Source organism: Mastacembelus armatus, chromosome 24, assembly GCF_900324485.2.
Source record: "Mastacembelus armatus chromosome 24, fMasArm1.2, whole genome shotgun sequence".
NCBI lineage: Eukaryota > Metazoa > Chordata > Actinopteri > Synbranchiformes > Mastacembelidae > Mastacembelus > Mastacembelus armatus.
This window is the reverse complement of record NC_046656.1, coordinates 21,023,294-21,045,263: the sequence shown is the minus strand read 5'-3', so window position 1 is coordinate 21,045,263 and position 21,970 is coordinate 21,023,294. Positions and strand designations below refer to the sequence as shown.

General features: G+C 44.3%; 1 protein-coding gene across 5 annotated transcripts in view; it reads left to right on the top strand.

The window, feature by feature from the left end:
* Positions 1-20,065, top strand: part of col12a1b (collagen, type XII, alpha 1b) — a 100,895-nt gene extending 80,830 nt beyond the window's left edge. For 4 of the 5 annotated variants that reach the window (XM_026329560.2, XM_026329557.2, XM_026329559.1 and 1 more), the window contains 15 exons: positions 2,646-2,804; positions 4,542-4,619; positions 6,875-6,961; positions 7,336-7,389; positions 7,621-7,716; positions 7,971-8,024; positions 9,313-9,366; positions 9,453-9,506; positions 9,633-9,704; positions 9,789-9,824; positions 10,468-10,534; positions 10,633-10,818; positions 11,082-11,150; positions 16,159-16,329; positions 19,220-20,065. In XM_026329560.2, coding sequence (XP_026185345.1) covers positions 2,646-2,804; positions 4,542-4,619; positions 6,875-6,961; positions 7,336-7,389; positions 7,621-7,716; positions 7,971-8,024; positions 9,313-9,366; positions 9,453-9,506; positions 9,633-9,704; positions 9,789-9,824; positions 10,468-10,534; positions 10,633-10,818; positions 11,082-11,150; positions 16,159-16,329; positions 19,220-19,341 — 1,359 coding nt within the window. In that variant the 3' untranslated portion in view covers positions 19,342-20,065. Of the gene's footprint in view, positions 1-2,645; positions 2,805-4,541; positions 4,620-6,874; positions 6,962-7,335; positions 7,390-7,620; positions 7,717-7,970; positions 8,025-9,312; positions 9,367-9,452; positions 9,507-9,632; positions 9,705-9,788; positions 9,825-10,467; positions 10,535-10,632; positions 10,819-11,081; positions 11,151-16,158; positions 16,330-16,880 lie in introns of all 5 variants that reach the window. The other variant, XM_026329561.2, reaches the window with a different exon arrangement.
* The last annotated feature ends 1,905 nt before the right edge of the window (positions 20,066-21,970 follow it).

Below are 21,970 nucleotides of genomic sequence, written 5' to 3'. Positions count from 1 at the left end.
GTTAAAACATCTGTTCCTATAAATCCATCAGACTTGATTTAATTCAGCCTCAGACTGTTCCTCTGTTGGTTTTTCATTGTCGTATCCAGGGCAGGTTCTTACATTTATTTGGCTCCTTGAACCTTAAGAGACAAAGTTTGTGTGTAGCAGGGGCCTCAGGAGAAATGACCACCTACAGTCCGTAACTCCAACAGTGCTCCAGACCTCAGAGCGAAGGGTTAATTAAAGAACCCAGCTTGAACAAAAGGCGTTTTAGGACCGAACAGTTCTTGGAACTCAGTTCTATAGACAAACCCAAAGTAGAGCTCCCCAAGAACTGCACACCCTGTGTCTTCATTCGTACGGCCAGTAGGAACACTGAGGTGACGAGAACTTAGTTTTACTTAGACCTGCCAAAGTCCTGGAGCCACACAGAGGCTCAGTAAAGCCTGGACTTAAGAGTCAGTCCATTGGTCTGACTTTATTTTCCTATTTTCTATCACGGTTGTTTTACAGAGCTAACGGCAGCTAAAGGCTAACACTGGTTTTTTGTTTTTTTTTTTTACTGGTGGTTTTTGAACTTGCCCTGAACTAGGAGTAAAAAAGAAGGTTCCTGAGGACAGTGACTAAGAAGTCCGATCATGCTCAGCCCCTGCAGTGCAGACAGTAAAGGGGGAACTTTACCCAGCTGTTCTAAGAGTGATGAAAACGTTTATCTGGTCCCAAAACACCTCAGGTTACGTCTGTTGTCCTGTTTTGTGTCTTCCTGTCGCCACCACTTTGTGCTGTCAGCACACTTTGAAAAGGACGGTGGATGTGGGACTGAGTCCCAGTAAACAAGGTGTGTGTGTGTGTGTGTGTGTGCGTGTGTGTGTGTGTTGATGGAGGCATCCTGACTTGTTAGCAGGAGACTTTCAGGGTTGGTCTTAGTCTTTTTATCGGTTTTGTTCTAATGATAATTTAGAATATCCATCGACTTCTCCTAAATAGCAAATCTCTAATTCCTTAAATCCTTAATGTGAGATCCCCATGGGCAAGAAGTTGGACAGAGTCTGGATCTTATGTTTCGTTTCTGGTCAGGTTGACCGTTTTGATCAAACCAGATCCCCAAAGTGAGACTCTGCAGTCCTGCCCCAGAAGCTTGAAAAGTGAATGAAAGTGTGTATTTGGCGAGGTTTTTGTTTTGGCAGGTGTGGTGGCCAGTAATCGCTGAAATTATCCACGAGAGAGAGACAGAGAGATCCACATGTGACTAATCCATCAGTTTGTGTTTTACAGGAAAAATGTATCAGACTTTCCTCTAAATCTTTTCCAGCCCAACGAGAATAGAAGTGTGAGTGAAACACTTGGCACGAACCACATCACGTTCAAATGCTGGCACCTTCAGTGTGACCATAGCGGTGTTGTTACTGGCTGATAAAACCCAAACCCTGCGAAGTCCAGGGTCCGCACAGAGGTTTGTCTTTAAGAGTACCTGCCGACTTCACGACAGCTGCCCGGGATCTGAAGCGTCCGTCTTGGACGCCTCAGTGGCTCCGTGGTTCCGTTAGACACGCCTCCCGCCGACGCCGCCTGACCACAAGCGGCGCTGTGGTTTTGTAAAAGCAACATTCTTCCCTCCTTGCAGCTGGATTGACTCCGAGCAGCCTCGGCCTCAGAGGGGCCGGCCTCGAGGAAAAGTTATTGTACAGGCAGCGCTCGTGGCTTACCGCAGGATGACATCATGATGTGGCGAGGGGGGTCTGAGGACCGAGGAGAAATGCATTCTGGTATTGCGAGGGTATAATGGAGATATATCCACTGTAGCCTCACTCATTTTACATTCATGAGTTGAAGCAGTTTAAGATGCTCCAGTTTGTCTTCCAGGGAGATGGAAGGAATTCTGGGAGAGTTGACGTCCAGCACTTGATGGATTTCCAGCTGGTCTTTGGAGGAAAGGGAGAAGAGATGAGTCTGAGCAAATAGATCATGTTTTTTCATGAGGATAATTGTATGTAGAGCCGGTTGTTATAACATAAACACAGACTTATTCTTCAGTTTCATGTTAATTTCAGAATTGATCGGTGACAGAGCGAGCACTGGTTCAGGCTTGGTTTTGGCCGATATCCTGAGTTTAGGTTTCTCAGTCGAGATAGAAGCTTCGTTTTCTGGAAAATGAAATTAATGATAAAAGTTACAGTTTTCAGGCCAAAGTGAATAAGTGAGATCTGACTTCCAGTTCTCAAACTGTTCCTATTGGCAGAGAAGCCAAAAGACAAATGCATCATATTCGTTTGATTTGACCGAGCTTGAGTTTTTCTCTGTCCATGTTTCAGAACATCTTCTTTTGAATGAAGGGAAGGGTGGTGTGTGTGTGTGTGTGTGTGTGTGTGTGTGTGTGTGTGTGTGTGTGTGTGTGTGTGTGTGTGTGTGTTTGTGTGTGTGTGTGTGCGTGTGTGTGCGTGCGTGCGTGTGTGTGTGTGTGTGTACATACCTCGTACATTCCAGCGGCGTTTCACTAAACACAACTCCAGCGGAGACGATGGAGCTCCGGCTGCAGCGCCAGGCTCGGCATTAACCTAATAATCTGCAGGCCATCAGAATAAAAACCAGACACAAGACTTGGCCACAGAACAAAGAACGTGTCAATAAAATCTCTGCTCCTTTTTCTCCTTTTCTCTCTGAAGCTCCATATCCTGGTTTCATCCACCGGCGTCAAACTCAACATCGACTGCCAAGAAGTGGCTGAAAAGGAAATCAAGGCCGCTGGAAACACGTCCAGCGACGGCTACCAGGTTCTGGGCAAGATGTCCAAGTCCATCGGCTCCAAAGGACAGTCAGCAACTGTAAGTGAGGAAGGACACTAACCTGAAGTATGACTGAACAGGGATCACAAAGTGGTTTCACCTTCACGGTGTAGAACATGTTAGCACCTCGAGGAGCACCGACTGAAACACTGTGGGACCCGTTATATCATACGGGGCTCAGCATCCGGTCCACAGGAATATTTAACTTTAACTTTAAGATCCAGTTGATCCACCTTTTCTAAGGATTTGTAACTTAATATGTTGTTTCAGTTCATTAGGGCTGGACATGGTGTATGATACCACCTTAACACTTATTCTATTGTTATTATCAATAGGAAAAGGCAAATTTATTTGTATAGCACCTTTCATACACTACGCATTAAAAGCATTAAAAGCATTGAAAAGAGCATTTAAAAATAAAGACATTTAACATAAAATAAATTTAAATCAAGTAAAGTAAATTAAAATAAAACATAAAAGCACATTAAGAAAACAAAGATAACAATTATTCGAAGGCAGCAGTAAACAACAGTGTTTTCAGTCCTGATTTAAATGAGCTGACAGTTGGAGCAGACCTCAGGTGTTCAGGAAGTTTGTTCCACAAGTGAGGAGCATAGTGACTAAATGCTGCTTCACTTTGTTTGGTTCTGGTTCTGGGAACACACAATAGACCTGTCCCAGATGACCTGAGGGGTCTGGAAACCTCATAGGGAACCAATATATCTTGGATATATTTTGGTCCACAACCATTTAGTGCTTTATAAACTAGCAATAAGATTTTAAAATCTATCCTTTGACTAACGGGAAGCCAGTGTAGTGGTCTGAGAACTGGTGTGATATGGTCCAGTTTCCTGGTGTTTGTAAGGACTCTGGCAATAACACACAATAACACTGTGACATCACAGTGACATCACAGTTAATCAGTCAGCTGGTAAATGTGGGGAGTGTAAAACTATTGCGTTTGATTTGTGTGAGACTAAAGCTGCGTCCACATCTCAGCTGCACAGACTCGGACCTCATGTTCCCACAGACCAATCCAGATGTTCTCAGATCAGATCTGGTCCACCTGCATATGTGGTCCTAGATCCGATTCCTGTCTGATCAGAATCCATGTGGTCGTTTTACCGTCTCCCTCCTCTGCACACGTCGCCTGTCGTCATCGTTCAGTGTGGGAAACATCAACATGGAGGAGGGGGGGCAGTGGAGAGACCAGGACGCTTCACATTGGTTGGACATTTATGGAGAAGCTTCTGATGGAGCCAAACTGGAAGGAACATATGGGAACCCAGCAGCTTTGGAGGAGACTGAGCACAAATGATGATGTTCTTCACATGTCAGTTCAGTCTGTGCATGGTGGCAGTTTAAGGGCTCAGGTTCTGGGATGTGGATGCAGCTTAAATGTGTCACTGAGTCACTGAGGTAAAGGAGCTGTAGTAGCCACAGACTCCTTCCATGTTGCTGTCGAAGTTTGAAGGTGGACAGAGTTTGGTAACAGTTTAAACACCAACTGGTTTCTGGGTGGGAACTTTAGGACTCTGGCATATTAGAACAGAACGTGGGATTATACTTTATCAACGTGGACGTTGAACTGAGCCCTGGGCCCAAACTGTATGTTACTGTATGTTAATATGAGACGCTTCCTTTCTTCCCTGGGGCTGATGGGACTTGGCCGTGCTGCTGTTTCTCTGAGAGTCCTCTGGGAGCTGTGGACGCCGTGTCAGACACATGTACCACTACACTGTTTCCATGTTTTACTGTTTTCTTTCCTCTGTGCAGTTCCAGCTCCAGATGTTCGACATTGTCTGCAGCTTGGCCTGGACCAGCAGGGACAGATGTTGTGACCTCCCATCTATGGTAAGGAGACCCAACATGGACTCGGCAGCCTTACTTGTGTGTAGGGAGTCTACCTGCACCCCCCACACTGACTGTTGGCTGTAGTTTCAGCTGCAGTGTCCAGATAATCAACTTCTGAGGAGCATCTTCTCTGCTCTCTGCTCCAGCTGGATTACAAAATATAGAAATTACTGATGGAGGTTCTGGCCAGTTGACCAAAGATTATCCTCCCTGATATCAAAAAACTCTAAATTATTGCCAAGATGAAGCAGACTGTGTGGATCATCGAGGCCTGATTAGACATGTGCTTTCAATGCACATTCTTTGGTCTGTAAGTAAAGAAAACGTTGACTCCATCACTTGTGATCAAATGGAAAAAGTCTATGCCGAGGTTTTTATGCTCCAAATGCAAAAACCACCTCCAGAACTCAAGTTTGTATTTCCTCGGTTTGTTTGTGTTTTTGTTTTCCACGTGTGGTGGATCTTGTGTCGACTGGTCATCTTCAGACCACCTGGGTTTTCTTAAACATTTTTGTAAGAGAGTGTCCAGACTGTGGGAGAATGGATTCGTTAGCTGCAGTGGAAATAATTCCAGCCTCCTGACGGTGATAAACAGATGAGTGTGTTTACGCTGCAACGCTCGGCTGCAGGTCCAGAACAGTCCCGGTCTGTTCTTGAGGCTCCACAGAAGATCACGGGTAGTGAGACCGAAAAATAACCAGACGGGACTGAATGTGATCCACATCCAGACACTTACCTTAATGTTCTGATTTCACTGTGCTCAAACCTGAGAGCCACTTTCAGTTGAAGCCAAAAACTCTAAAGCAGAACTGCGGCTCAGTACCCAGACTTTCCTTTGACCTGCGGCATTTCCTGTAGGTGCGTTCAGACGTCAGGTCTCTGATCAGTTCTGAACACAGTTCAACATGGAGAGGGGTTTTTGGTAAAAATGACTCGAGGCGATGAATCATTCAGCAGAGTAGCTGCTGATGAAACTGCTGCAGGTATCAGCTTTTGTTGTGGGCGTTTCTGAAACGGACTCGGCTCTCGGGGGAGTATTATCTGGACTGCTGCACAGCAGGGACAGCTGCTTGATTGGGCCGTTTTGCCGACAATTATGAAATGATCCAAATTGAAGCGATCAGTGTGGACTCAGTGGAAATCCCCACCCACTGCACAGTCTACAAAACAAGTGTGCGTCAAATTAAAATGACTTTGTGAACCCTGAGCAGATTCTTTCAACCCCAACGATGTATAATTATGGCTAATTACATTTCCACAAAGCCCAAAACATCAAATTATCACGACAAATTAAATCCAGGGAGAAAGGAGAAAAGATATTATCATTATTGTAGCAGGATTTTTCTTGGCTGCTTCAGTTTTTCTGTGAATGTGAACAGTTTTCTTCCAAAACCAAAGTCCAAAGTCTCACTGAAGCTGCCACATGTACAAGTTAGAGGCAGTAAATCATTTCCAAGTCATTTTAAAAACCTTAATGAATTAAAAACAAGCACACACCGAAGAGAAAGTAGCGAGGCCTTACAGCAGTGTCTGTTAAAGCTTAGCTTAGCTTAGCTTAGCTTAGCATAAAGCCTGACTGTGCAAAGGTACCGACAGGTCTCCTTCACACTCAGGAAGCGACTGGCGTTAAAATCCAGTCCACCGCTCCCAAACCGCACACGACAATTTCAAATCTCTTATTCACTGACTATTATTGACAATTTTCAGATCTTCACTTCACCAAACCTGGAAAGAGCCACTATTTGGTTCGCTTAAAAAATGATCCTCTGATAACCAAAACCAATTGTTCCTTCATCCTCTGCCCTGTTCTCAGATTCCTAATCTGCTTCTCTGGAGTTTGCCTTTCACAACAACTTAATTTTGCTGTTGTGCTGGAGTCTGAACCTGAAAACGTCCCCCCGTCTACTGGAAACTCCCCCAGGTGCCGTCACGGTGCCCACAGATTTTTCTGGTATTTGTTGGAGCCGCTCCAGAAAACGTCCCTTGAGGGCTTCGCAGATCCCAGTTCTGGCTCTGCAAAGGTTCAATCTGCACAAATGTTGTCAGAACTGTTTCCCTCCGCAGCCACGTGCAGCTTTGGGAAATATTTTTCAGGGACACAGTCAGAACGTTGTTGTTCTGATCTGTTCGAATCTGCTGCTGCCAAAGTGATGTGGACCCTGCTGCATGTTGACTCCAGTCCAGACTTAAATTGGGTCTGAATTTTCTTTTCTTGAGATTCATGTTTATATTTCTGCTGTTTCCTCCGCCGACAGAGAGATGAGCTGAAGTGTCCGTCTCTTCCCAACGCCTGCACCTGCACCTCAGAGCGCACGGGGCTGCCGGGACCTCAGGGGCCAGTGGTAAGGACCTGAATCTGAAACATGCACTTTAAAGCTCCTCTGCCTAATTTCTTTTTCTAGAGGCTCTACTGACCCAAACAAACTCCCACTATAAGCCCCTCCTTCCCGCTCTTTGCCCCTCCCATCACACCTGTTCCCTAAACGTGAACTACGGATGCCTGGTTGGGACAAACTGCCCAGTCCAAAGCTCGTAGTTTAGCTGAGAGGCTCTGGTTACCTATGGCTATCAGACTGGGTGACATCATTAATGCACCTGTAAAGAAAAAGGCCGTTTAGGTTGAAATGCGTGTTCAGGGGCCCTGAGGTGGATATTTTCAACACTCCTCTGTTGTTTTTGTTGTTTTGATGTGATGACTGTTCTTCCTCCTCGTCAGGGAGCCCCTGGCATCAAAGGTCCTCGGGGTGAAAGAGGAGAGGCCGGTCCTGCTGTAAGTACCTTTAAAAGTTCTCTGCTGTCGTCCTCGTCCTCCAGACCTTTTTGTTAACGCTGAAACTGTTCTGAGCTGGACTCTTCAGTTGTCTGATCCCACTTATTAAAAGTCTTGTTGCCGTTTGTCTCCGACACAAAGGGGAGGTAGCATACCTGAACAGGGGAGTCCTATCGCCAACAAAGTCCTCCTGTGTTTAAATAATTATCTGACCCTGTTTCTGTTTCACAGGGACCGGTCGGCCCACGGGGAGATATCGGACCACCCGGGCCCATGGGTCTGCCCGGCCCCCAGGGACCCAGTGGCCTGTCGATTCCAGGAGAGGCTGTAAGTGTGAAGCCTGTTAGCAACCAAAGATAAACCTGAGGAGGTCACACTGGGGCAGGAGAGATTTTAGTCACATTGAACAGAAATGAGTCGACGAAGGTCACAGAAGATCTGAATTCAAGTCCAGAACCTCAGTGCAGTTTTTATAGCTTCACTACTAACAGTCACACCCAGTTTAATTTGACCTTAATGAAACAAAACTGACTCGTCTGTCGTGGCTTCGCTCATTCATCTTTTTTTTTTTCTGCATTCAGGGTCGTCCTGGACCAAAGGGAGACCTCGGTGACTCGGGCCTACCTGGACAGAAAGTGAGTGCAGCTCTAATGTTTGAAAAACTATAATAAATAAGTTTGACTACTAGTCTGGCGTCCGGCCTCGTGGACGTTTTCCAGCTTTGGGGGGGCGTCGGTCAGCAGCAGGTTTCTGAGTATTAGATTTAAATTTATCTGCAGAGATCGAGCCAAGAACAAGTCGCCTTGACTAACGGTGGTGTTGGAGTGTTGGTCGGCAGCTACACCGTCTTAATCGAAGCTGTTTTGTCGGGGATTCAGAACAGAAAGTAAGAACAGGATCGTGTTTTTGAAATGTTGAGTGACGGCCATCAGTTTAATACTTTGATTTCTGCTTAAAGATGGAAGTCAAAGTTTCTCTCTTTAATATTTTTAATAAAAAATAAGAACTGGCCATTTCAACAGGTTCAGCTCCTTGTGTTTTACTGTGCAGCCTGCTGCCTCAGGCTGAAGTGACCAAGTGATTTCAGACACAGCCCAGTTATTGTGTGACACCTGTGCAGGTTTAACTCAGCTACTTTCTCCACCAAATCATTTCACTAGAGATCCGTCCAAACAGGTTAAAGCTGCAACGTTTCATTTTCTCTTAATTTGCTGGTTGTTTTCTGAATTGCTCACGTTCCGGTCTTTGCGGCACGTTTCTGTTTTTGCTCGTGTTTTTGATATTCGGTGCTGATGTGTTGCCAGGCCGTGACGGTGTTCGTGTTACACGTGTTTTCTAAGGTGGAATAAGATAAAAGCAGCAACTATTGACAGGAGGTAGTGAGCTCTTGGCTTCTTCTGAGAAATGACTTAGCAGTGACTTAATCGATAAATGATCAATAAGTTGCGAATTCATTTCCTGTTGATTAACTTTCTTGGATAATTGACCAGTTGCTGTGGCTTCATGACAGAGTGGAATATTTCCCACCCTGCTCGGGGACATTTAGGGCCCTGCTTTGTTGAGGGTCCCTGAAACAGGGATCAAACCGGTGACGCGGCCTTCATCACCCCCCCATGATTCAGACTGTTGATGTTAATGGAGCAGGCAGGCTGCAGGTGACCGTGTGCTATAGGAACATGAGTTTAATGACTTGCAGACCATGCGGGCTCTGGTTTATAATGGCCAATAAAAAGGATCTGGAACATATTATGGTCTGTGTAAACCTTATGCCAAGGCATCAAAGACCAGAGAGGATTCACAATAAAAATAGTGAGCAGGGATTCTGAGCAAATTAGAGCAGAAAAGGAGATTTACTGTTCAACACACAGAAATCTGGCACTGAAACCACCCGGTTGGATTTGAGTTGTTTTCCTGTGTTTGCAGGGTTTACCTGGTCCTCCCGGCCCCGCCGGCCCGATCGGACCAGCTGGAGTGAGGGTGAGTGCGTGCACAGCCACGCCCTGATGTATTTAAGCACAAACAGGATCCCTTCACTTTTGTAAGTCCTCATCTTTTCATTTCAGGGCCCTCAGGGCAAAGAAGGACCGGCTGGGCCCAGAGGCTCCGCAGGGCCCATGGTAAGACTTTGACACACCCGTTGGACAGTCAGCAAGACCCAGTCAGGGCCTCAAAGCAGATTCAACAAGCTGCTGATGATTCAGGTCACGTGGTCTACAAGAAACCGTTGTTCTGTTTCCGTGCAGGGACCCGCAGGATCTCCAGGACAACCTGGATCTTCAGGACAACCAGGAAATCCCGGAGGCTCTGGTCCTCCCGTGAGTGTCATGGCGGCTTTGCACGTCCAGTCAGAGCATCGTCCGAGTTTCGGTGGTTTAAACTGTTTGTGTTTGTGTTTTCAGGGTGCAGTCGGCCCCAAAGGAGACAAGGGAGAGCGAGTGAGTCGATCTGAATTTTTTATTTTTAAAGCTTTTATCAAATGACAAAGTCGAATCCAAAGTGAGATCATTTGAAAACATTTTTTGTCATTTAGGTTTTTATTGATTTAGTTTCATTAAAAAAAAAAAAAAAAAAGCTATTTCCAAGCTGCAGTTGTTCCCAGTTTACACAGTGAGACTGATGTGGCAGTTTGTGTTGATTTAATTTAAGAAAATAGGAATTTTGGAGTCTGTGTTCAGCTCAGTAAATTTTAGGATCACTATTTTCTTAGTCTATTTGTTTTGGACAGAATCAACAAGGGAACGTTGGGACACTAAGAATGATCAGGACAAATGTTTGACATAAATAACTAATGTTTCATGCAACACATGGGAAATGTAGTATAAATGCACTGAATAGTCCCTGAATGCAGTAAAACTGAGGTGAGATCAGAGGAAACAGTCAGGGAATCAAACTGACGGTAACACAAACCAGAAGGAAGGTTCCAAGAAAAAGGTGCACAAACATCAGGAAATACTTTCCTTAAGCCACGAGGTTTTAAAGTCAAATTTCTGTCCTTTGTAATAAAACTCAGACAACATATTCAAAAACACTAATCTGCTAAAACAGCCTTAGTTTTAAATCTCGCCGTTTCATCTCCAGGGCGACTTTGCTCCGCAGAATATGATGCGGTCCATCGCCAGGCAGGTTTGTGAGCAGCTAGTAAATGGTGAGTAGACCCAGAGTCCACAGCTCCCTGGTCTCTGCTGGTACCATCACCCTCCACTTGCTGCAGCCTTGGTTTAATCTGCCCTCTCTCCTCTGCAGCACAAATGACTCGTGTCAACACGTTACTGAACCAGATCCCCAGCGGCATGTACCGCAACAATAACCCAGGCCCCGTGGGGCCTCCTGGACCGCCCGGCAGTCAAGGACCTCGTGGAGAACCTGGCGCCACAGGAAGGAACGGTTTCCCTGGAAGTCCTGGTTTACCCGGCCAGCAGGGGGAGAGAGGTAAGAGCCCGTCAGTCAGCACACACGACCTCAGGGAGGTTTCTGAAACACAAGAGGCAGCACAGTGATTATTTGTTCTGCAGCGCAAACCATCAGCAATAATATGCTGCTGTTTGAGACAGTTCAGGTGTTCGCTTGGACACAAACCTGATAAACTTCAGCCCAAACTTTTATCACAACGAGAAACACACAAAGTGCCAGTTCATAAAGTTCAAGATGATTCATGTCTGCAGGACTGACCCTTGACCTCTGTGCTCCTCCAGGTCCTGCAGGAGAGAAAGGCGACCGAGGAGAGTCGGTGGTCGGACAGAAGGGACCTCGAGGGCCCCCAGGTACGTTACAGAACCTTGTTGAACCAGTTTGTTGTGACTGGAACAGTCCTTTGCATTTGGTGTCAAACTGAAATGCAAACTGTCCATCTGGTGTGACCCGCACATACGCTGCCTCTGATTGGCTCCAACTGAGTCACTGAGGTCCAGTCAATCAGGTGCAGAGTAAATCTTTGCATCTTTAACAGTTTGGTGAAACCAGGCACAAGATAGAGGCCACAGACAAATAGATTGAGATGAAAGTGATTCTCAGTCCTCCAGGTGAAGTTATCTAGAGGTCGAGTCACGGCAACTGGACTTCAAGAAGAAAAAACTAGAAGCCTGTGACTCAACCTCTAACTTGAGATGAGTGTTTCAGGTTTATTGAACATCAAAGTCACTTTTTTAGACCAAAGTAAAAACAGCAGTCTGGACTGAAAACTAGCATAGCAACAACTAGCCTGACATGTTAGTTATCTTAGTAGCTTGTTACCTAGGTAACTATATAAGCTAATTACTGGTTTTTAACAGCAGCATCACTTTCTATGTGAACCTTGCACCTGAAACTTCCATCTCAATCATTTAACTTACCCACAACCCCCTGCTCCATGAGCCTGCAGCTGTTCTGGTTGTCTGCAGCCTCACTGTTACAGATGCAAAGATTTACTCTGCACCTGATTGGCTGGACCTCAGTTAGAGCCAATCAGAGGCAGGTGAGGATGAGCAGACATTTTGTATTTCCGTTTCAGGTTTGACACCAACAGAGCATGACTTGACTCATTAATTTAGGAGATATCCCAGTGGTGCAGGGCCTGGTGTCACTGCCTCCTGAAAATCACCAGGTTCTAAAAAGTCTTTCAGTAGCAGCCCACAGTCTAAAACCTTCACAACAGGAGAATCGGTGATTCTCTGACTGGTGTCTGAAAAATATTAATAGTTAATGTCATTTTGATGTCCCAAAACAAATATCAGCTAAAAGCAGCCCATGCTGTATCCATGGCAACATCATGCATCCTGTTTCTTGTAAAACCATCATCTCCCAGTTGTCGAGCTCCTGGACAAACTAAATCTAAATACTAGTGTTTTACACCGTATGTTGGAAAATGTCACAATCAGTGATGAACTAGGAACAGGAAGTATGGTGTTTCCATGGATACAGTGAGGGCCCCATTTATATTTTACGTTTACATTATCCTGTCACTTTGAAACCCCCCAGTGATTGTCAGGCGGGTTCTGAGTGACCCAGCTCCTGCTCAGTCCAACTCTCTAGTTACTGTGGGCTGCAGTTTTGGAGCATTATGGAATAGTAAGTGACTGAGGTGTGTTCCTCTAGACTACATTTTATAAGATAGTACATTTAGCTTTTGACTGCATGGTCAGGTTTTGTGAGCAGAGCTTCGTAGGACTGGTCAAGGTGTTTAAACCTTCTGACCAATCAGAGGCTTTGAAGCTGCTACAGTCAAAACAGCTGGAGCAGAACATCTGTACAGCTCTGTAACAGCTACAGACTTGTTTCCAAGCACGTCTCTTCAAATCATTCAATATTCCATAATGAACTAGTTGGTAATCAATCAAATTATTGGCCATATTGACAACTAATTCCTGAACACCTGCTGATTTACAGGCAGCTTCTGAAATGTTCCCTGCGCTCTTCAATATGCTGTTATCCTTTAGTCCTCCAGCATCACCTGGTAGTTTCAGAGCACAGCTCTGCTCACACTGAGCCCACAACCCTGTCAAAAGTGGTCCACCAAGAGGAACAGACTTCTGTTTGGACCAATGAGATTATCGCTGTTAAGGCCTGATTTGTCCCAGGTGTCCTCATGACATGTCATACCTGAGAGTCCACCTGATGCTTCTGCAAACATGGATGGACAGAGTGAAGTTTATCACATACACACACCAGTGTCTGTATCTGTATGTACATCATAAACAACATTAATGAACTTTACCTGGTGAGCATCAGGTGGACTCTCAGGTATCAGGCCTTTACTTTAGAAGTCTGTTCCTATTGGTGGACGACTTTTGACAGGTTGTGAGCAGAGCAATCAGATCCATGTGTGACAATTGTGCCCTGAAACTACCAACTGATGCTCATGAATTATTAAAGTATAATAACATCATAGTTCAGTCTTTCTTTCTTTGAATGCAACTAACCTCTGTATGTTATAAATAAAACTATTAACACATTAACAAGAGTTGCCAGTTATTCTTCTACCTTGTGGTTATTATGGAGAGAATCGTACACCAGCAGTGAGTAGCTTTAACACTAACCTGTGGGGGGGGGTACAGAGGCCACGTAAATATTAACCATTAAACCAATTTACAAATTCACATTTAAAAGAGAATTAAATGGTTGAATTCATAATCTGGATTAACAAATCAGGTTTTTAAAAGGCCAGTTCCTGCTGCTGGTCCTTTTAGCCCCTTAAAGTACAGTCCATGTGTACTGCAGTAATACCTCGTTCAAGTGAGTAAACTCTGAGCTGTGCTTGTGTTCATGAGTCCAACACTGGTGCTAAGTCTTAGCTGCAGTCACTTAGAGTCTATTAGCCAGAGCTAGCCTTAATTGGATGGTAGTTAGCAAACTTGTCTTTAGCCAATAGTGGTATGATAACATTAATAAAGCTGTCAGCTGTACAGGTCAGGGGGGAATCTCTGTGAAATGTTGGTCAAATCCAAGCTGGAAAACAAAGAGACACATAGTGTGGCTAACAGCTAGCAGTAGCTAAGAGCTAGCTGCACTAACCTGCAGCTGTTTTCTTCTTGTGCACAGGAAAACTATTGAAACGTTGTTTGGACAGGTAGTAAACCCTCTATAGTCAGAGACACAAACACACCTGGCTCAGTTTTACTCCCTGGAATGAGTCTAACTTACAACAATCCAGGGTTTATTTAATTTACGTCCATGTAGAAGTGACTGAACTTATTTGCTGCTGATTGTAGATGACGCACTTGGAGCCTCTACCTGATTTGTTCATGCAGATTATGAAGGAAATTATTTCTCTTTTAAACATGGATTTGTAAATACGTTCTTTAAGTCCCACTATTTACACAGGACTTCATGAATCCTTTTTGAAACTAACGTATTTATTTCATTTGTAAATTAATTAATTTCCGTTTTCATTGTCCAGTCAAATTTCAAATAATACATTTAGTAAATATCATTGACATGAAACCCCCACAGGTTTAATGTATTAACCAGCTAAAGTGACGGCTGTTTGTTCACCGCTGGTGTACAGGTGTGTGAGATTCGGGGAACTCACCTGTACATTATCTGCTCTGTCCCTTCTCTCAGTTGTTGTCATGGTAACAGGACAGTCCACAACCTGCAGGATGAAAGAAATAAATATATATAATATATAAATAAATATCCCAACATCACCTTTACAGTGGAAACAAAACTTAGCCCACAGTCTCACTCTGCACATCTTACATGGGTTAAATTGTCATTTCTGCCTGGATCAAACTGCCCAAATCCAAAGTGTGGACGCTGATCCAAGAAGACTGGAGCTGGAGCTGCTGCCAGAGGCTCCCAACACTTTTCTAAAAGACAGATTTCAGGTTTTTTCTTTTAAATAAATTAACAAAAACAGTTTGATTCAGTGCAGACTGATGGACATAAATAACAGTTTCATCCATTTAAATGGATTGTAAGCACAGGGCGAGCCACTGACTAATCAAAGTCTGTTTGAGCCAGCAGCCCGAAGGCATCGTCACATTAGATTTCCATCTGCACTGTTCCTCATTTGTTTTCATTAAAGCCAGAGCAGTATCAATCAGAGGTGTTTCCTCTCTCACTGCCAGCTCGGGTTCAGAGGTCAGAGTTCACCCTCTCAGTGAGCGGATGTGCTCGGTCGGCCAAACAAAACAGACACACGGTGTTTGGAAATAGAGGTTATTTTTTTTAGCTCCTTTCTTCACCATATTTAGAAACCATTCATGCTGCAAACTGCAGACTCGCTCTGAACAGCATTATTTATTACCTGCATCACAGATGAAGCATTGAGGACCATAACCTTTAACCTATAGAGCTCATCCTGCAAAAATCAGCTCCTCACACAAATCTGCCAAACAGGAGAACACTAGTTTCTGAAGCAAACGAGCAGAGCACAGGCTCTTTGACAACACATGCTGAGGACGGCGAGGAGATGACGACCAGTCAGGAAACTTTCCAGGCCGACCGTCCATGTCTAGACATAACGCAGAGAGAGAAGAGGGTCAGCAAATCCAGCATCTTCCCTTTCCTCCCTCACAGTTTAGCTTTAGTCCAGAGGTTGTTCTTCGAGACTGTCACCAACAATACATAATGTTAATTTATTATGCGTGCAGCTGGAGCGATGATACTGAGCTATAATTATCTGCTTGGTTCAGACATCACAAAACATCGCCTTGAGGTTTGAAGTGTAATATAATAAAATCCAAAGCTGAATTTCCAAGTACGATAATAAAAACCACAGCTGCACGGAGAACAGGCGCTGCGAGCCTCAGTTTCTGACAACATATAATTTTCAAAATAAACTCACAAACTCGGCACGTTACCAAATTTTGGGGGGTAAATGTCAAATTATTTGCCAACCATAAACAAAGAGTCCCTGCCTCTTCTCACCACCATCCTGTCTAATATGGGCTTTTTTTTTATCTTTAGAAAATGCCAGTTCTATAGTTTTTCCAAAATCCAAGTCAAAGTCATCAGAGGCCTGAAACGAGACTCAGCTTAGTGTCACAGACCACAAAGAAAAGCAGCAAATGGAAGAAAATGAGAATCTGGAGCTGAGACAGATCTGAAATGTCCTGAAAAATCATTTAAAAACCAGCGACAGCTACAAAAACCATCTCTCACATGGACTCTGACGTAGTTTCTCTTTATGTTAATCAGCTCACCTGTCAACACGGACGCACAGACTTAACGAGGCTTTATCCCTAATGACGTACTGGAAAATGTGACCACAGCAGAATCGACACATTTCCAGTCAACACCAACCCCCAAATCTTATTCTCATCTAAACTACCATTTGTGTTTTCCCTCCAGGTCCACCAGGAGAAAGCAGGACAGGACCTCCGGGCCCTCCAGGCTCCGCTGGACCTCGTGGTCCCCCTGGACGCTCAGGCTACGCTGGAGTCCGCGGGCCTCCCGGACCTCCCGGATACTGCGACTCTTCTCAGTGTGTTGGTATTCCTTACAATGGACAAGGATACGGAGGTACGTATGGAACTGCTCAGGGACTTAGCATGAGGCCACCAGTACAAACTAGACTGTAACTACTAACAGAGACCAAGGTTCAGTCAGCTTGGGATGAAACTCAGGAGAGCTCTAAAGGAAACACCCCAACACTTTGGGAGCTCAACTGGTTTCTGTCTGCCCCAGAGTCAAATAAGACCTGATTATCTGAGCTCATGAAACTTAATAAAACCACCTTAGCCCAAACACTGGACGCTCATTCACCTGTTGGCTAAGAAGGTGACAGGTGTGAGAGGCAGCATGCAGTCACCTCTGATTTAAAAAAGACATCAGGGCCTGTTAGTTTGGTGTTTTCATGGGATTTGTCGACAACAAGTGTAAAATATCAGACTCCTCTAATCCTGTGGCCCCTATGAAAAACATTTCCAGTCTTGGTGCTAAGCCAAAATAAAACTGAAGGTCTTTCCTGACTCTGGGAAGTTTGTTAGTGTTGGAACCTAGAGAACTTTACAGATGTTGATTTGCTGTTTGCTGCTATGACCTGACACCCTCCATCCTTTGGCCTGTTTCAGGTTCACCATAGTAGATTTCTATGCCGCCTGTGCTGCTTTCACTGACTTCCTGAAAAACCAAACTCAACTGAAACACTTGCTCACACGCTCTAGAGCTGTTAAAAGGATAACTGCCAAAGGAAACCATTAACAAACTGTGCTGAAAAACACAACAACAAAGAGGGACCCCGTACTAACATCGACTCACAGCCAGTAGAACAAACACCACCTGCAGCAGCATCGGTCCTTGTGTCAGTGGAGGAGCATGCACCAAACAACAGCAGCAGCAAACAGCCCAAACAAATACTAACAACGGTGGATTTGTAAGAGAAACCAGTGCAACTGCCAGCACAGTAGCAACAACTCTGTTAACAGCATTTCTCTCCAGGTGACGTGTAAATAAACTAATTTGTGCCTTGTAAATGACGTTTGAATCCAGCCCACTACATTTACTTTTAACATCCTAAAGCTTGTGCCTTGCAAACAACCTGCTGCTTGCTGAATGCCAACAAAAACACCTCTTTTATGATCAGCTTGGGTTTTCCTGCCCTCGTCTGTAGCCGCGCTGAATCACTCCCCAGAGGTTTTAGATTTGTCAAAAACTAAGACTCCGGCGTTTCCTTTTCTTTTTTTTGTTGTTGTACTTTGCTTCTCTCTGCAAAGCAGTGATACTGTAAGTGTATGCTATAAAATACTAACAGTCCCAAAGAGGTTTCTGCATGCTGGTGGAAACTCATACTTGATTTTTATTTCAATGTTTAGTAGTTTTATTTTGTAATTCAGTGAGCGATGAAGTCAATGTTGACATGGGGGCGTGTCCACGTCTGACAGGTTCCTGGTTCAGGCCTTAATTTCACAGCCAATGTACCGAGAGAGAAATTCTGAGCTAAACATTTAGTTTTTGGTGAAAATTTAGGAGCTTCTGTGAAACCTTCAATCCCAGCACACGACTCGTTCCATCATAGCTTTGTGTGTCCGTCCAGTTCAGCTGCTAATGTGGCACAAAGCTCCAGTTCCTCCAGTCAGATCCATTCAATCCAAAGGTCCAATCAGGACCGTGCTAGGTGGCTAATGCTACCAAAACCAACAGGCTAGCTTTAGATGCTAACACAGGGGAGGTCGGGTTAGGGTTAGGGAAGGAAGGAGAAGGAAGAAGGCCACGTGGATCCAATGTGAGTCCTTCGGCTGCTTTGAACGCTCTCCATGTGAACAAGCCAAAGCCATGTTAACCCTCAGAGACCAGGTCCCAGCCTGACTCAATTCTACACCTTTAAACTGTCACATCTTAACCAAACAGAGAGACCAGGCTGCTGAAATGTTTTCTACATTTCCTATCACTAATAAAGGACTGGGGACAGAGAATAGTTCAACGAGACACATTTGTGTCTCATGAGTTGGCCGACCACAAACCCAAACCCCCGTGTACTGTCAGAGACGTTTATTTACAGAAATAAACAAATCCTAGGAAAACTTACATCATGGTATAAGAGATTCTGCAACCAGGCAGTGCCAGTAACAAAAACCACTTTCCGTCATGTGATCCAAGAGCTGGTTAACATGCATCATAAACTGAACTGCTTTATCTGACAGACGAAACCAAATTAACTGCAGCATCAGTTATGACAATCTACTGTTTCCATTCTGGTCCTCCAACATGCAAAAAGACCACAGAAACATGTGAAACGATGTCGTCCAGGTTTCTAAGAAACCTCTGCCCCTGCTATTAGTCCCTTCCAATCCTTCCACAAATGACCTCCACACTGTAACTGACGGGCACTGTGCAAACTGATTTATTCCTTCACCACATGTGAATTACAGCTGCAACTCATGTTTTTTCTGTTGTTGTAGATTAATCTTGTGACTATTTTACAATTCACTGATCGATTGTTTGCTGTTAAACATGAGAAAGCAGAAGTAAATCCTCATAGCTGATAAACAGAAACCAGGGAATTGTGGCTTTTCTGTGTTTATAAAAAAAAAAACATCATTACCCAAACTGCTGCAGATGTGGTTTGACCCTGCACAGCTGGTGCCACATCCTGCCGGTTAAAGGCACCAACGGTTTCAAATACTGAAGTAGACAAACCTCCTCAGCCAGACTGAGGTTAGTTTTTGTTAGTTGGCTCATCTTTTTGCAAACTAATGAGCAGAAACAGGGAACCAACTGAAACACAACACAGGACCCGCCCTACCCCAAACATCGCCCGGTGCTGTGGACACGCCCCTGTTGTTTCCTAAGCGTCTGTAGCAGTGCTTCAGCTAGCAGTCACACAAAAACTACACTGCAGCCAGGTCTTTTGTGCATGCTGAGACAATTTGCCAACTCATGTCCAATTGGCCCGCACACTATCTCCGAGCAGGCCAATACCCTCCTGAACCCGACACCCAAGTAGTCCCAGAACCAGAGGAGGATGAGGTGTCGCGAAACCGGCGTCAAGCGAGATCACTATCAAGAAAGGCATCCAAAAGACTAACATCATAAGACAAGCCATGTCCTCGTTTTCTTTTTTTTACATTGTTTAACCTGTCTGTTGTTGGAATTATGCACCAAAAGGAGGTTTGACACCTCAGCTTCATTGGAAAACCCCTTTAACTGCCTCGTTAACACGTGTGAAGATTCATATTTGTGGCAGGTGAAGGGTTTGGACAGAGGGAGGGAGTTTTGGGGCTGTCAGCAAGATTTCAAACTATGTTAAGATCCATGCAAACAAACCTGTGAGCTTCTTTCCCACTTGTGTCTTCTGCCTGTAACATATCTGCATCGAGCTGGTCTGAAACAAAGCTAGCGATGGCAGCGGAGGGAGGAAAACGTTGGGACGTCATCCAGTTTGTTAAATATAACCCTGTCGTTTCTTAGCGGGTTCACTTTCATTATTTCAGTTACACACAGCTTCATTTTTATCTCTATAGACTTGATATTTATCAGTTTTCCTTTATCTCGTCACAGCTAATTTTACCCAAGGTGGAATTGCATGTCTGTGGTGTATATTTAGTACATGTTCTTTGTTCCATTTCTTTTTGTTTTAACCAGAATATAGTTGTTGTCATTCTCAGTATCAAATGCAGCTGAAACCTGCGTGCAAGACTATGGAAATGGTTTTGCTGCTTCATGTTTGAACTGCAGATTGTGAATCCCACAGCCTTATTTTCTTATTTATTTCTGAGAACAGAGGAGGCATTTTTCAATAAAACTACTGAAAATTTAACATCTGTCTTGTTTTCTATGAGCCTCAGTTGATTAGAGGGGGGAGGGGGGTCAGACTCATGAGATGGCCACTGTGATGAACTTAAGGGGGACCTGGTCTGAATATTAAGGCACTGTACAGAAACACATTCAGGATATTTGACTAAATAAAGTGGACCAGCACTTTGGAGCCACTTGAGACCACTCAGACTAACAAAAGGGCACTTAGGGCCACTAGATCTGCACCTGGACTGAGTACTCTGATATACTTGCATGCCTGAGTTGACTGCAGACACTAAATCCAGTTTGAAAGGATTTTTTCCATTAACCAGATGGGATTTGGGCTGACCTCCGGATCCTTTGAGAATCACCCGGCCCGGTCTGACAGGCACTCATGCTGAACAGTGGGTCCCCAGTGGAAAAGCATCTGGGCCAGTCAGTGTTTAGGGCCAAACTACAGGGACCAAATGAAGTGTTAAAGGGCACAGACAGACCCCCAGTTACATACAGGATCAAGAACAGGGTATTTCAGCAGTCAGACCAGGATTATCTGCACATTTACACTGTTTTATTCCTCTTAAGGAAAGACCTGACACTGACATCTGTCACTACTATCAGCAATTCCTAATAAGATCTATAATTAACAGTTAAACACAAGCTGGAGCTGAACACGCAGCAGAAAATTGATCAATAAATGCTGTAATCACATCTAATGAATGTTACAGCCTCTGAAATGAAAAACTCTCAGATACTTTTTACTAAATGCTGTAAGGAGGGAACACGATGTAGCTGATTAAAAAGTTAACTACTTTTAGATGCCACAAATCTGCAGGTTCCAGCTTCTCAAAAATGAGGATTTGCTGCTTGTAATTTCTTGGTTTTGGACTGTTTGTCAGACAAAAACAATTTAAGGCACCACTTCAGAAGTTCTGGTTGTTTTCTGCTACATCCCTGATGCTTCATAGACTAAGTGACTAACAGAGAAACTAACCTGCAGATTATTGAATAATAAAATCTATCAGCGGTTTAACAGAACGTGGAGGCCTGATGGTTTCCGGAGCGTGAAAGTTGACAAGACGGTTTGTTGATTCAAGACTAAACAAAAGCTTTTACATATTTTCCTCACTTGTTGAGTCAGAGAACAAGGCAGCGACCACAGAATGTTAATAAAGACAAACAGACAGCAGAAGAGCAGTGGGTGGTGGTTTCAATCCAAAACCTCTAGCGGTTTAATTGGAAAGGGACTCGGGGGGGTCAGGACCCTGCAAACGATTCAATCTGTGATGGTGGCAAAACACATCTGAGCACAGTCAAACATTAAGAGTTTTGTTCTTTAGGGACAAACTCCACAGGGTGGAACTCTGGTCAAGAACCAGAGGGGAGGACAGTGGTATCTGTGCAGCAGACACCACGCTCAGCACATCTTCATATCACACATAACACACATCTCTGGAGATATTATCAGTATAAATTGTCAGAGTTATTGGCGGCCTGTGTTTAGCACCGGTCGTACCATTAGTACTACTGTTTCTACAAATTAAGACCACATTTCTCATAAATGCTGAAGTTTCCAGTTGCAAAGAGGGTCTTTGCTTTAAGGATTTTCTTTTGACTTCACTTCGTCCTACCACCGGCTAAAACTGCAGCTCTGCCTGTTGGGGAACAGCAGATTCCACCTCCTGGAGAAATTTCTATATTATTATATAATATTTATTATCTGTTGGACCAGAGTCCAGCGTCACTCCCAGCTGAAGGTTTGATCCAGTCACTGTTGGATGAAACAGGAGCTGGACTGTAACCAGGCTGATCCTGCAGGTTTCATGACGAAGAAGCAAAACAAAACAGCCACCATTGCTGTGGACAAGACCGATTTAGAGACTGATTTAAAGACTGATATAGACTGATTGATTTAATTCAATTCAATTCA